We start from the raw sequence: 13,822 nt of genomic DNA on the forward strand, positions 1-13,822 counted from the left end.
CCTTGAATGTGAAATGGGGGAATAGAAAATGAACGAACAATTCTAAAATGAATTTATTAAATAATTCATAAGAGATTGAATTAATGAAACTAGTATTTCTTGCAAAAACATTCTAAAACTTGTTGATGTAAGATGACATTTCGCAACTTTAAAAGTGACCCTGCCCGGAAAGTCAAAAGTCAAAAGGTCAAGCTCAGAAGGAAGTTGTCATAAATGTGTTGTTTTAGCCGGGTGTTTTTGTTTGTACGTGGGAGGGTCTATTTTCACACTGGACGAGTGAAGCAGAGGTACTAAGGACGACTTAATTACCAAAAACAGCTCCAATGTCTGAACATAAAGGTAAGTTTTTTATTATCATTGTATGAAAAGGTTTTTAATATAAGGTCAAAGTATACATAAACGAATAGTGAGCGAAGTTCAGTGAGGTAATTTACGCAAATCAGCAACATTTTATTCACCAAATTAGACATTAATATTAAAGAACTCAAGTCGACCATGAGAAATATTTTGTATCGAAACAGATTTGCGGATAATTTGCGGTAGTAACCACCAAGTTGGAATCGAGGTGATTTTTTTTACACACGCGTGACGTTGTTAACATTTTATTTTATATAGAACTGACTTTTAAAGATGAATATTGAATAGCAGTTACCTCTTCCACCCACTCCTTTTATTTCAAAGTGTAAAAAAAAACTTTCAGGGAGTAGTAATATTAAATATAATTTACTTTTTATGTGTGTGTGATTCTTTAGACTCGCAGCTGCAAGATTCTGAATTGAAACCAGACCAAGAATCATCTTCTCCTGAGAGTACTGAAGAAGCACAAGCAGCTGGTGTAACCAAGGCAACTGATGATACAGAGGATTGGGGTGCTCAAGCTCAAAGTGATTCAGAAAGTAAAAACAATTCTATAAATTATTTATATAAAAACTACTGTAAACACTTTAGATTTTGCTTCTGGCAATTTGATGATAGCAAAATTTCACGACACTGTGTCATAGAACCACAGAAAATTTTTCACTATTACAAAATATCATGACTTTCACTGACTCACGAAACTTTGTTTTTTCAATATTGAAATGGTTTGCAACATCTGTTGACCATGTTTTCACCCATAATTCACAGTAAAGTACCAATTTCTTGATTACAAGTATCTTTAAAAGGTGATGGTCGTTATGCAGCATTGTGTTCTATATGGGACCTATAATGATGTATACATTGAAAGCATGTAAAAATACATTGTTTGTTTACACAAAATTGAAGCATGAGCTGTGCAATGACCATTGCCGTTTTAAATATTCTATGTTCTCATCTGATATTATTGATGGCATGTTGGATCCACTGTGGAAATATTTTATCTTGTTTCAGCAGTTTGAAACCATCACTGTAGAAACTGTTTATAATCAGAATATCAGACTACTTCAAAATACCATTTGTATGATATTTTTTATAACAGTATTAATGTTTAAAATAGGGACAGTTTTGGCTTAATCATTAGAAATGCAGAAGGGTGTGGTGTAGAATTTCTGCGCAAATTATATTTTTATTATGAACTAGATTTTTGATGATGATGATGTTGCTGTACATTTTTGTTTTTGATTTTTGTCTATCATATATGTGTAGACATTTTTTATAAATATTTATGTACTTAAGTTTAAATTTTTTTAATTTGTCTGTGCAGATTTTTTTTCTTTCTTTTCACCAACATTTCTAATAATCAAGCCCAAAAAAGAAATGTCATCTTCTCAAAGGCATGTCACATATTGCCAATTTTTTTTTTCTTTACAGTGAATTTTTTGAAAAGCTTAATTGAAAAAGCTACTAAGTTAACTCTTGGTGAAGAGGAGCCAGAAGTGAAACTAAAAGTACTAGAAGAAGTATCCTTTCAGGGAATTGCACAGTACATTATCCAGAAAAAAGGTTATTAACAATAATAATAAATTTTTAGCCCAGCCAAATTTGAGACACAATTGTTGTGCTTATTTACTATGTACTAATAATTCTGGGAAGAGGAATTTCTTTGTGCATGTACCTTATACCAGTATACTAAATATGGTAGGTTATTGCAAATTTGTATGAAGAATGTTAATAAGTAAAATGGATAATTAAATTAAAGACACTAGATAATACAAAGATTTAAGATTTGAAAGTGATTCAGAACAATGATGTGCAATATTACATTTATTTATTCCAAGACAAGTTATCCGGTACACCACACATGTACAAAATTTAAAAAAATACTAGACATTTTTTGTTTGGTTGAATTTAGTAGGTTTTGAAAGAATTTGATACTCTTGTTTTCAAAAATAGGTTATTATAAAATAAATTGTTCAGAGAACACAATTTGAAGTACATCTTCTTGCTTGATGGAAGTATTATTTTTGTAAACAATAATACATTATCTTTATACTTTCTATAGTATCTGAAACTTAGTACCAAAATAATTCTGCTGTGAAATTATTTGATACAGCCTGTTTTTAAAAGCAGATAACATGAATTATTAAAGTGAAGAGTGTGATATGGCAGTTGTGAACTTGTTGCATGCATCCATGCCGTTTGGTAACAGAACATTACGCACCAAAAGACATTGCATAAAATATTATTCCATTTCCATTTCCGTTTTTCTCCATTGTCTGTATTATTCTCTAGTATCTTTGATTAAATCAACTGACAACTACAATTTATAAGAGTAAACCTTGTGCCCCTTTCATCTCAATAGTGTATTACACGTGTAATACCTTGAGCCACCTTAATCAAAATTCAATGTTTTGGCCTCACTGGTATAATACCCCGACTCCACCCACCTCAGGATTCAATATGTTGGTGTATTATTTCACTACAAATAATAAATACGTTTTTGTGTTGCAGCCAAAAATATTGTGGTACTAACTGGAGCTGGTATATCTACCTGTAAGTTGTTCTAACAGCCAATCATTTACTGCCAGACTTTGATGCAACATTTCACACATTTTCATTAATTTTGTGCAAGGTGGACAACAAAGGAGACAAAATGTTGCTTTGGCATTCAAAAGGACTATAACCACCAAAATAAATATAGTTATGAACACTTTCTAGACTTTCATATTAAAGACCTGTTTTAGCAATATTTGTACAGTTGTTGAATATATCACCAATTAGTACTTTCATTTAGCTGCTGGAATTCCTGATTTCCGAAGTCCAGAAAGTGGTCTCTATGACAACCTTCAGAAATATAACTTACCAAATCCACAAGCTATATTTGAAATTGGTTATTTTAAGGTAAAAATTAATTTTTAATTTTCTTGACACTAAAATTGTTAACTGTCATTTCTGGTTTACAAATCTATAATCAGTAGATTATACCAATGCTACAACAAAGATGGCTACCTTGTGATCAATGTTGTCATGGTCACACGGTAACATCCAATAGATATATATTATATGGACATTGAGACATGCATACCATATTTGCTCTCTTACTAGTGCATTTGCTTATGTAACTTACAGGGGTGTTTCTATGGTCGAAATAAATCATAATGATGCTGTATGCAAAAAAATGTGAATTTTGGGTTACATACACATCTACTGGAGATGCGCTTTTAATAGAGAAAATATGAGAGTTCTGTTGTGAAATTGTCACACTGCATGTAGCTGATCTATGCTTGGCTACCAGTCTGCATTAGACCAAATAATGCTTTATGGTTTATCAGAACCATGCTCTGTTGTAAATTTGTTCACATTTCAATTTTTTTTCAGGAAAATCCAGAACCATTCTTTACATTAGCCAAAGAGTTATATCCTGGTAGTTTCAAACCGACTATCTGCCATTATTTTATTAAATTGCTCTCTGACAAGAACTTACTTTTACGTAACTATACACAGGTTTGTATGTACAGATAATTAAAAATACTATTGCATAATTTTGCATGTTAAATCTTATCAGAGTAAATTAAAAATTTTAAAAGTTAGATTTCTTTCAAGTTGAATCAATATCACAGCAAACTGTGACATTTAATTATTTTCATGAACAGCTAAATGCGTAAAAAAGTTTGTATTACATTGGTTCTGCATGATGGGTAATTTGGTTTTGGATGATTGGTAATTTTTGGTTTTTATGATGGGGAATCTTTGTTTTGGATAATGGGAAATATTTGTTTTGCAAGATGGGTATGGAATTTTTGTTTTGCATGATGGGGAATTTTGTTTTGCATGATGGGAAATCTTTGTGGATTAATAATGATTAATATCACCCACTAGCATTCTCCTATGTAACCAAAAATCATGTTTCCTCCAAAATTTCAACTGATACTTTCAGAATGTTGACTCACTGGAAAGAATTGCAGGAGTTCCCGGTGATAAGATGGTGGAGGCTCACGGTACATTCCATACAGGCCATTGCCTTGGAGAATGTCGCAGAGAATACACCCATGAATGGATGAGGGGTATGTATCCATTTTCAGAAAAATAATTAAATCAGTTGAAATAAGCTATGTTCATCTCAGACATGTTTTACTGCATTACTTTAATAGCCTATAATATCAGTAACAGTTGTGGGTTAATATTATATATAGTCCTCTTAGGAACACAAGGTATCCACTATAGCCTTCCACTGGGATTTGTGCCTCAAGATCTGATCAAGTTGACGCTAACTCCAACTAGCATTCTCATCTCCTTTTCAACAGTTCTTTTCCGTTCCTGTTGTTCTTTGCTCCTTTTACCATTGGGGGTCCATCTCAGGGCAATTTTATGGATTGATGATGCATTCATACACAAAATGTGTCAATCCACTTTTCATTTTTCTTACGATTGTGGGCTAATACAGAGAGTTCATAAGTTCCTGTGTGGAAGCATTCTGAAAAACTGGGACTGAATGAAATTGACCTCACAGGTGCTGTATCTCAGACATGCCTGGACTCATCACATTCACACACACATCATGCATCTTTTGATACATGTATATATACCTGTCTATTTGTTTTATAATTCAATTAATAGTGGCTGAATGACGGCCATATTTGTGTTAGAAATTCATCCAGCATTTCTGTCATTCCAGAACTGAATCTTGTCATTGTTCACACATAGTAAATATATTGAACCAGAGGTACATTACTTGGGGTTTGTAACTACGGTGACATGATACCAAGATCCCGTCACAATCTCGCTCTCGCATAAGCGTTCCAACTCAGAAAAAATGCGAATGCGCATGCCCGAGGTAACTAGGATACTGGGATGTCCAGGTGGATCAAAATAGCTGCTCACGATATGACGGATTACGAGAACTATATTTTCTGTAAATTTTTGATGTATTACATTTTTCACTATGATAGTGACAAGAAAAGTTTTATTTTTTCATTACAAACCTTGAACATTGATATGTGTCATGTCAGAAGGTCGTAGCCTCAGTCTCGCTATCTACGAGAAGAGACTTGAATGGGATCTTGACATGATGTCACCATACAGTACTATGCGAGTTGCAAACACCAAGTAATGTACCTCTGATTGAACATAATAGGACATTGATGCATGTTAATTTGATCGGATTCGGTATGGCTGTCAAGGGGGTCTAATCTCTGATGTATGCCTTGACATTCAAACTTGTCATATTCAAACTTGTCATATTCAAACTTGTCATATTCAAACTTGTCATATTCAAACTTGTCATATTCAAACTTGTCATATTCAAACTTGTCATATTCAAACTTGTCATATTCAAACTTGACATTCAAACTTGTCATATTCAAACTTGTCATATTCAAACTTTCCTAAATGCATTATGTCACACATATGCACATGCATTCATTTAAAGATCCAATTCAAGATGGCCACCATTTTAATGTTAAAAATGCATCAGAATGAAGTATTTCTGCCATTCCAGGCCTGGATCTGGGTTATAAATGGACAACTGCTATAGTACCATTCAAACTTGATACATACATTAAACGTAATGGGATCTTGATCACCTTGTTTTGTTTTCCAAATCAGATTCAAAATAGCTGGTGACAGATAAACAATTGCTGTTCTAGTGCCATATATATCTGACATGCTTTGACTGAACTTCACACCTGCATATATGTCATGTCACACATGACCTACAGTTAATCTAAGTTTTGATTAAATGGCTGAATCATTTCAGTTTCGTTTACTATTGAACAACAGGATTTGACTTGTTGCAAATATTTCAGTTTATAAACCTGTAATATACGATTGTAATTCATGTGCAGTGAATTTTGGAAACAAAAATTGCAATATTTATACCAATTATGATTCTGAAAAAATTTATATTTTTAGATGAAATATTTCAAGATAGAATTCCTAAATGTCCTGATTGTGATGGTGTTGTGAAACCAGGTAAGTTATCAGTGATACAGTAAAATCCTACATAACATTGCCATTAGTGGCGCTCCTGTTAAAGATCTCTGCACGTGCCGAGACTCAGGGCTGAGTCGGCACGTGCTAAAACTTGTGCATGAATCCCTATCCCGATAGATGCTTCGGCCCGAATCTCAGCACGTGCCGAGATTTGCTACCTGAACGCTCAGCACAAACCGAAATCACAACGCCAGTGGTGAATTTAAGAGAACATATACTGATTCATATTAGTATAACATGAAGATGGAGGGAAGTGAAGCTATATATATTCGGATGCTTTAGTATTGAATGAATTGAATGCAAACTGACATCAACAACTCATATTTATATGCTGCTGCAACAATTTTTTTATGCAATGCTACATCAAAGAGAAAAAATAATTGTTTTTCAAATCTTCTTTGCCATTCATGTGCGCGATAACAATTTCAGTATAGCAATTATTATTATTATCATATGCGTATCGTTTTCCATGTTTGGGTCAAATAACAGATCGACGAATGAGGGCGTGATTTCGACCCAAGCCGAGTGGGTCCTGACGCAACTGCTGCAATCCCTCTCCAAACATGAAGGATTAACAATTTCGACACATGCCGAGATCTCGTAACGTGAACGTAGCATATGACTGCATAATCGGCCAATAAATCACTGTAGGGTATTTATAGTACTGAAAACAGTAAAGTGAAATGACTTAATTTGTTATCAATGGTATGTCGTAAAATGTCCATGTTTTATATAGGGAAATAAATATTTTCATTTGACTAGACTGATTTGCCCCATTAGAAATGCGTACAAGCTTTTGATGCCGCTAGTTTTTACATAAATTGATTCTCTTTACAAGATTCCTCGCAGCAAATATATCATTATTCCAGTAATATCTCCATATAAGTCCATCATGCATTGCATTGCTTGTTCTTTTACAGATATTGTCTTTTTTGGTGAAGCTTTACCGTTTAAATTCTTTTCACTAACACAGAAGGTACAGTTTATGAGTTTTTCTTGTTACATACCTGGGCTTAATTTTCCAAAGTAGTCTTCAAATCTTATGCTTATTTGATTACACCATGGCAACTGTAGGACAACCAGATTTCCACACATGCTATACAAATTTGTTGTTAGTAACAGCGTTCTTACTCCATTGCGATACATGTGAACATTTGGTTAGTACCGGGTAGCTTGTGTTCCTTACTGTATACAGTACAACAAACTGCGAATACTGCATATAGTATGCAGATGCCAGGAACATGCAAATACTATTAACTGCAAATGTTGGACTACCATTGATTAAGTGAGAAACATTTGATTTGCACAAGTTGGCATATACCCGGGTACCCTATGTCTTTTATTTTCAATCCTGAATCAGTATATTACCGGTAATGTGTTACAAAATTAAATATTTTCAAAATTCAAACTTCAAATGAATGGAGATTTTTTTAAATATCAGCTTTGTTTGCCATGCCTTGTTGTGCTTGCAAGTTTCTTTTATCCTTTTAAAACATCGTATTTTTTCCACCAAAATGTTGATTAAGTTAGTTTTGACCCAAATAGACATACTGGTAATAAACCGTATTTAATTAGAAGTTTTGAAAACATATTTAAATCATTTCAGGGATGGTGACAAAGTTTACTTTTGTTGTCAGAAGATTAAAAAATAACCCTTTACTTTTATTAATGTAGGATTTTCCAAAGTGTGATTTACTCCTGGTAATGGGAACATCATTGGTTGTACAGCCATTTGCATCTCTTGTTAACAGGTGACTATTTGTTGTTTAGTGAATGTATAACAAATTAAAGCTATGTCCAGAATAGTTGAATTCTTTTACAGCTATTTGTATTTTTCTGTGTTGACAACCTTCCCAATCATAACTAAAAAATAATGATATTGAATTATTTTTTTAACTATTTGGTGTCTGAAAATTGATTAAAATTGATTGTGAAGTACTCTGTTTGGATCTCACATACAGAATAATTTGTTCATACCTTTCTATTTTACTCTCAAAGTCAGTACTCTTGTACCCAATTGCCTGTGAGATTGAGACACCAGAACTGCAGATTAGTTTGAAAAACTGTTTACTGATAAGTAAAGTTGATGTCCAATATGTTCGTTTCACGTGCGCACCGTCTTAACTGGCATGCACAAAGCATACTATTTGCATAGAGAGGGTGACACTGAATGATGAACCAGATGATGACGTGGAACTTCACAAGTTAACCTGGTTTAAATTTTACAAATTTTTATGCTTGGTGCCGGAGAGTCAACTTTATCAATTTTATGTTATTTGTTGTTTTACTTCCATAAATTATCTTTGCAGACGTCAGTATGTCATCCAATTGGTTGAATATTCAAGCTTTTTAAATTTTTTATTAATATTCAATACATACATAAATTGGAACAATTTTAATGAATCAGAGGAGTTCGCAAGAGAGTTGGCAGGAAACACGAAGCCTGCAACTTTGTTTTGGCTCCCATTTAACAACACAATGCAACAACTAACAAACTTGTTGAAAAGCAACATTGGTAATTGCTAATAAATTTTGTGAGTTAATTGACAATATTGGTGTCTCAATCTCATCGGTGAGAGAAGTAAGGTTTCGCTAACTACTAATGAATTACCATGGATAAAATGAACATTGCACATTTTTGTGTAACCAAAATATGTTTTTTGTATGCATTGTATATGTTGCATGGGACCCATATATGAACATATGACAACCATTGCCTTTTATTTGATAACTATCATGTACATTTACGCAATTTGTCACAGAGAATTTAAAACTTTGCCATGTGTTTTTAGGGTGCCTGAAGACTGTCCTAGATTGCTGATTAATAGAGAAAAAAGTGGCCAAGTGAGTATTTAAAGGATAAAAAATTTTTTAAATTTTACTGAGCCTAATATATATCGATATTTTAGATGTGAAAAAAGGGTTAGTTAGACTCAATTCCATGGATATAGGAATTCTAGTTTTTCCCTCATAGCAAGCACTCCAAAGTTATACCCAGAACTTTCATTATGTGTTACTGCTGGTAGCACCACTGACTAATAATTTGACCACTATTCCAATTCCGTTGTTGATTAAGTGACATTTGCCGATTTGTTTCATTTATTAACTTTTTTTCTCCAACAGGTTGACCCTCTTATGCAGATGTTGGGATTTGGTAGAGGCATGGACTTTGATTCACCGAATAACTATCGGTAAATATATTTGTGGTCAGATCTATCTACACATGCAATATAAAGGCATCAACAGAAACATCATTTTGTTCCAGATTATTGATGTTGTAACACTTTCTTGTGGTTACAATGGATGCAAAAACCTAAATTGAGAATTTTGTCACAGAATGCAAATGTTTGCACGGTGCAAAATGTTTTTCACTGTGATTTTTCGCTTTTACCTCTCATTAATTTAATTTATTACTACAAGCAAGAAGAAGATTTATGATAGGTCATAGACCTTGGAAAACATGTTTTCTATTTATGGATAGATGTAACTTTATTAAAACATGACTTCCCTCAGAGACAGACAAAACTTTGTGGTATTTTTGATAACCTCATAATGGAAGTTATTAATCCATCATAACGGCAAGAATTCTCAAAGCTTGATTCAGTGGAAGCTATTATTGTTTTTTACCAATCTTAAAATAATCTTATAATAAAATTGGTTGTTTATTTCATATTACTTATTAATATTTCATATTAGAATTTTATTTTTATTAATCATATGTATAATACTGTGGTGAATTAAAACAATGATATAACAGAATTACGGTAACAATTGTTTCTGTTTTCATTTTCAGTGATGTTGCATTTGAAGGTACCTGTGATGATGGATGTGTCAGATTGGCTGAATTACTTGGCTGGAAGGTGAGGATCCCTGTTGTATTTTTCTATTTAATGATGGATGGTGGTACTTCCATGGAAAATGGTAGTTGTATCTTTCCAGACAGTCAATGTTAAAATGGTTATTGATTTTACCGCATTTGCTATAGAAGCTCATATGAACTAAAAAACTCATTAACTTTATACTTGAATCATAAAAATATTATTTACTTTATTTAATATTATTTATTGTAGAAAAATCTCTATATTTTACATAAGCACATGAACTCCTAATGGAGCAAATCTGGTACATATGCCAGTGACTTAAGATTATTTGTTTGGCAGTATGTACTTTTTTTAGTTGCAAAATCATGCTACATTCTGTGCTTACCTTCCTCCATGGAATTACGTGATAAAAACATTGTCATGATGTCACTTATTCATAGAGATGCTAGTTACTCATTGCGTCGTAGACTGTATTATCCAGTTCATGGATAAAACTAGCCCGAATGGTCATTTGTATTAACCAGCTTTACTCACAGGTGATATCAAATGATAACCTCATATTATCAAACTGATCCAAAATTGCGAGCAGCCTTTTTTGCCAGGCTTAACCTTTTCACCACCAGACTTTTTTGCCCAAATTTTTCTGCACTTTTTCTTTATATTCTTCAATATTTCAGGAAATGAACCCGAATTTTGAAGCCAACAGACAAAATTTGAGTTTTTGCTCAAAACATTTGGCTATTTTTGTTCCAATCGTCTGAAGGAAAGTGCAGACTATAAACAGGACTATTTTGTGAATTTGTGATAAAAAGAGGGAACTGGTGGTGAAAAGTTTAAACCGTTTATTTTGTTGTTGTATTGAACAACATTCATATACAAATTTCACCAATGTGATTTTCATACATATTTCTTTCACATAGGATGAACTGCTGAACTTGGTGGAAACAGAACATGCTAGAATTGATGCAGAGAAAAAGAAGAAAAAAGATGAGGCAACAAAGACAAACAAAACTGGCAAAGCAGCTACCAGTGATACTACACCAAAGGCAGAAACAAAGCTGAATAATCCAGATATACCATCAGAGAAATTATAAATACTTTCATGAAGATTGTATATATTATATATATATATAACACAATTATCATAGTTTGGGGATTGTCCTGGTTACAAAGAAAATAGTTTTAATACTCACTTAAAGCGCGGTGGTCGTCGCGCAGCACGTGTTCCAATTTCATGTAAATAAACAATGTATTTTACACGCGTTGTATACGTCGCTATGAGTCCCATATCAAACAGGACGCGGCGCGACGACTACCGCCCTTTAATGGTTGTGTATGGTTTTGGTTACAGTGGGACAACTAAACAGTTCAACAATGAGTTCATGATAACTATTAATCAACCTGTATTATGCATATAGAGGAATTTATTCTATTTTTTTTTTCTTAGTTTACTACTTTGTGGGTTTACACAAGCAGATTTGTCAGATCAGATCAAATATTCACATCGTGGAAACCAGAAAATCTGATGCGTGATCAGATTTTTAAAAAATTGGACGAACTCAAACTTTGGCATCCGATAAATCTGATTGTGTAAACTGCCTGTTAATTACTTTTGTTGTATTTCATATGTCAAGCACAATCTTCCCCGACAGTCATCAGTCTGTGTCATTTGTCTGAAGTGAGTCCCATGCAACATATAAAAAAACAGATAATAAATTGTTTATTTTCACGAAATGTAAATACACATTATGCAATGACTGTTGTGCTCTAAACATAATGGCTGGGTTCCCACTTTTTTGTTATGCATGGTATGATATTGCCATGAAGAAAATTCAAATTGTTGGCCATTTTGGCAGACAAAAAATTTAAACTCTTGACTGTGTGCTGATCGCACCAGACTGAATATTTTGGAGCTCAGTGACGTCTCGTGCTTACAAGCAATGGGGAGGGGAGGCATTGTTTATGACGTACATTATAAATTGAATGCAGGAATAATGCTTTTGCAATATCAATCTTAATTCTCTGATACTGTTATATTTAAGTTTCACTCAATGCAGGTGCTGATTTTTTCACCAGCTGTTCGATATCGGATATCTGAAAAATTATGTATTTTCTTCTTTTGTGCAATATTAAGTTGTATTTTTCAAATTAGTTTTAGTTGCACTTACTTAAAATCATGAACATGCATTCTGAGAGCATTCATAAAGCTTAGTTGAAGTATTGGGACTATTATGTGACATATTTGGTGATTTGAATTTGTCCATATTGTGGTAAAAATATTAGGATTTCAAAAATTCTACCTTTTGAATATTTATTATTTACTGCAATTTGCATAAATTTAGACCATCAAATATTTAACATAATAAACCAAAGACCCAAATAAAGCTCTATAAATGCTTTAAATGCATCTTAAATTTTCCCATACACTCTCTTTGCATGGAAAATAGCAGATTTCAGCAGATTTTTTTCCTTATGCTAACCCTCATTAAAAGCTGAGGCTTTCAAATCTGTAATTAAGTTCTTTGCCGGTAGATCCAAATAACAATAAATATACAAATATTTGATTCCAGAATTTAAGGTTTTATGTTAATTATTTACTTTTTTATGTGATTTTGGTCTGACATTTACACGTTTGAGGTGATTGGTCAGTGTGGTTGTAGAAGTTGTTTCAGTGCCAGTCAAACTGAAAAAAAAAAACAAGTTGAGGAGTTGTTTATCAGATTACGGGGCAAGTCAAGATATCACCTGACCGAACGTAATAACTAGTACCAATATGGAACAAGTTATTACAGCTAATGGTAATGTAGCTCATTTTAATAATTTTAACTGCTTCAAAATAATAATAAAAACAAGTTACCAATTGTAATGTATTATATTAAACATAATTTTGAACATAGCAGACATCTGTTATCATCCAAATATATATTTAGTTTCTGCAAAACTTGTGCCCCAACTTTTTTGCAAACGTACAAGTATCGTAGCAGTAGTGAACTCCATGCTGTGCCCTCTCAAACCAACTTCATAATCATTTAAGTCCACCGACGAGGGCGCAATCACGTACAGTATTAGTCTCGTACGGACGTCCATACGGGCTGTGTATTCAGTCGCAAACCATCGCTCTTGTTGACCATGTCAACTTTAAAATGTATTCATATCAATTCTATGTCTGAATCAAATAATGGTGTCTCTTGAATATTAAACGTAATTCTAAAGTCGCAACTCTCTTTTTCCAGACTAATATATTTTGACCAAATATATTTTGACCAACCAGTAGGCGCAGAGAATTCACAACGTGATTGATATAATGTGAACGGACGCTTCTTTTGTATTTGAAAAACTATACAAGTATAATTATAAATGGTTGTATGTTTAGTAGGATAGGATATTATTTTACTTGCAGGGTTCACATACTGAGTTACGTCATAAAAGTTTTCAACACACTTATTGAGTGGGGGGGGGGCAAGGGTTATTTTCGTTCAACGTAATTGCAATATTTTTTTGTGCGTACAACCAAAGACATTCTTCTCTAGTGTCTTTGGTACAACGTAAATTCAAACAAATAAATTCCGTAATGCTGTAATCACAGGCTTAGACGTACAACGTAATCAATCAAATATTTTTGTCAAACACTGTAAAAATGTGACATTTTTCTC

At 33.1% G+C, this 13,822-nt stretch overlaps 1 protein-coding gene across 1 annotated transcript; it reads left to right on the plus strand.

Moving 5' to 3' along the window:
* Nucleotides 1-183: 183 nt before the first annotated feature.
* LOC102808754 (NAD-dependent protein deacetylase sirtuin-2-like) lies at nt 184-12,741 on the plus strand. Its single transcript, XM_085493643.1, has 14 exons — nt 184-339; nt 753-896; nt 1,789-1,920; nt 2,869-2,910; nt 3,152-3,258; nt 3,736-3,861; nt 4,295-4,421; nt 6,268-6,327; nt 7,269-7,324; nt 8,023-8,099; nt 9,141-9,192; nt 9,472-9,539; nt 10,142-10,208; nt 11,090-12,741. Exons 1-14 carry the CDS (start codon nt 324-326, stop codon nt 11,261-11,263), a joined length of 1,248 nt encoding a protein of 415 aa, XP_085349769.1. The 5' UTR covers nt 184-323; the 3' UTR covers nt 11,264-12,741.
* Nucleotides 12,742-13,822: the final 1,081 nt, after the last annotated feature.

The sequence above is a fragment of the Saccoglossus kowalevskii genome, chromosome 2 (genome assembly GCF_978046115.1).
Source record: "Saccoglossus kowalevskii chromosome 2, keSacKowa6.1, whole genome shotgun sequence".
Classification (NCBI taxonomy): domain Eukaryota; kingdom Metazoa; phylum Hemichordata; class Enteropneusta; family Harrimaniidae; genus Saccoglossus; species Saccoglossus kowalevskii.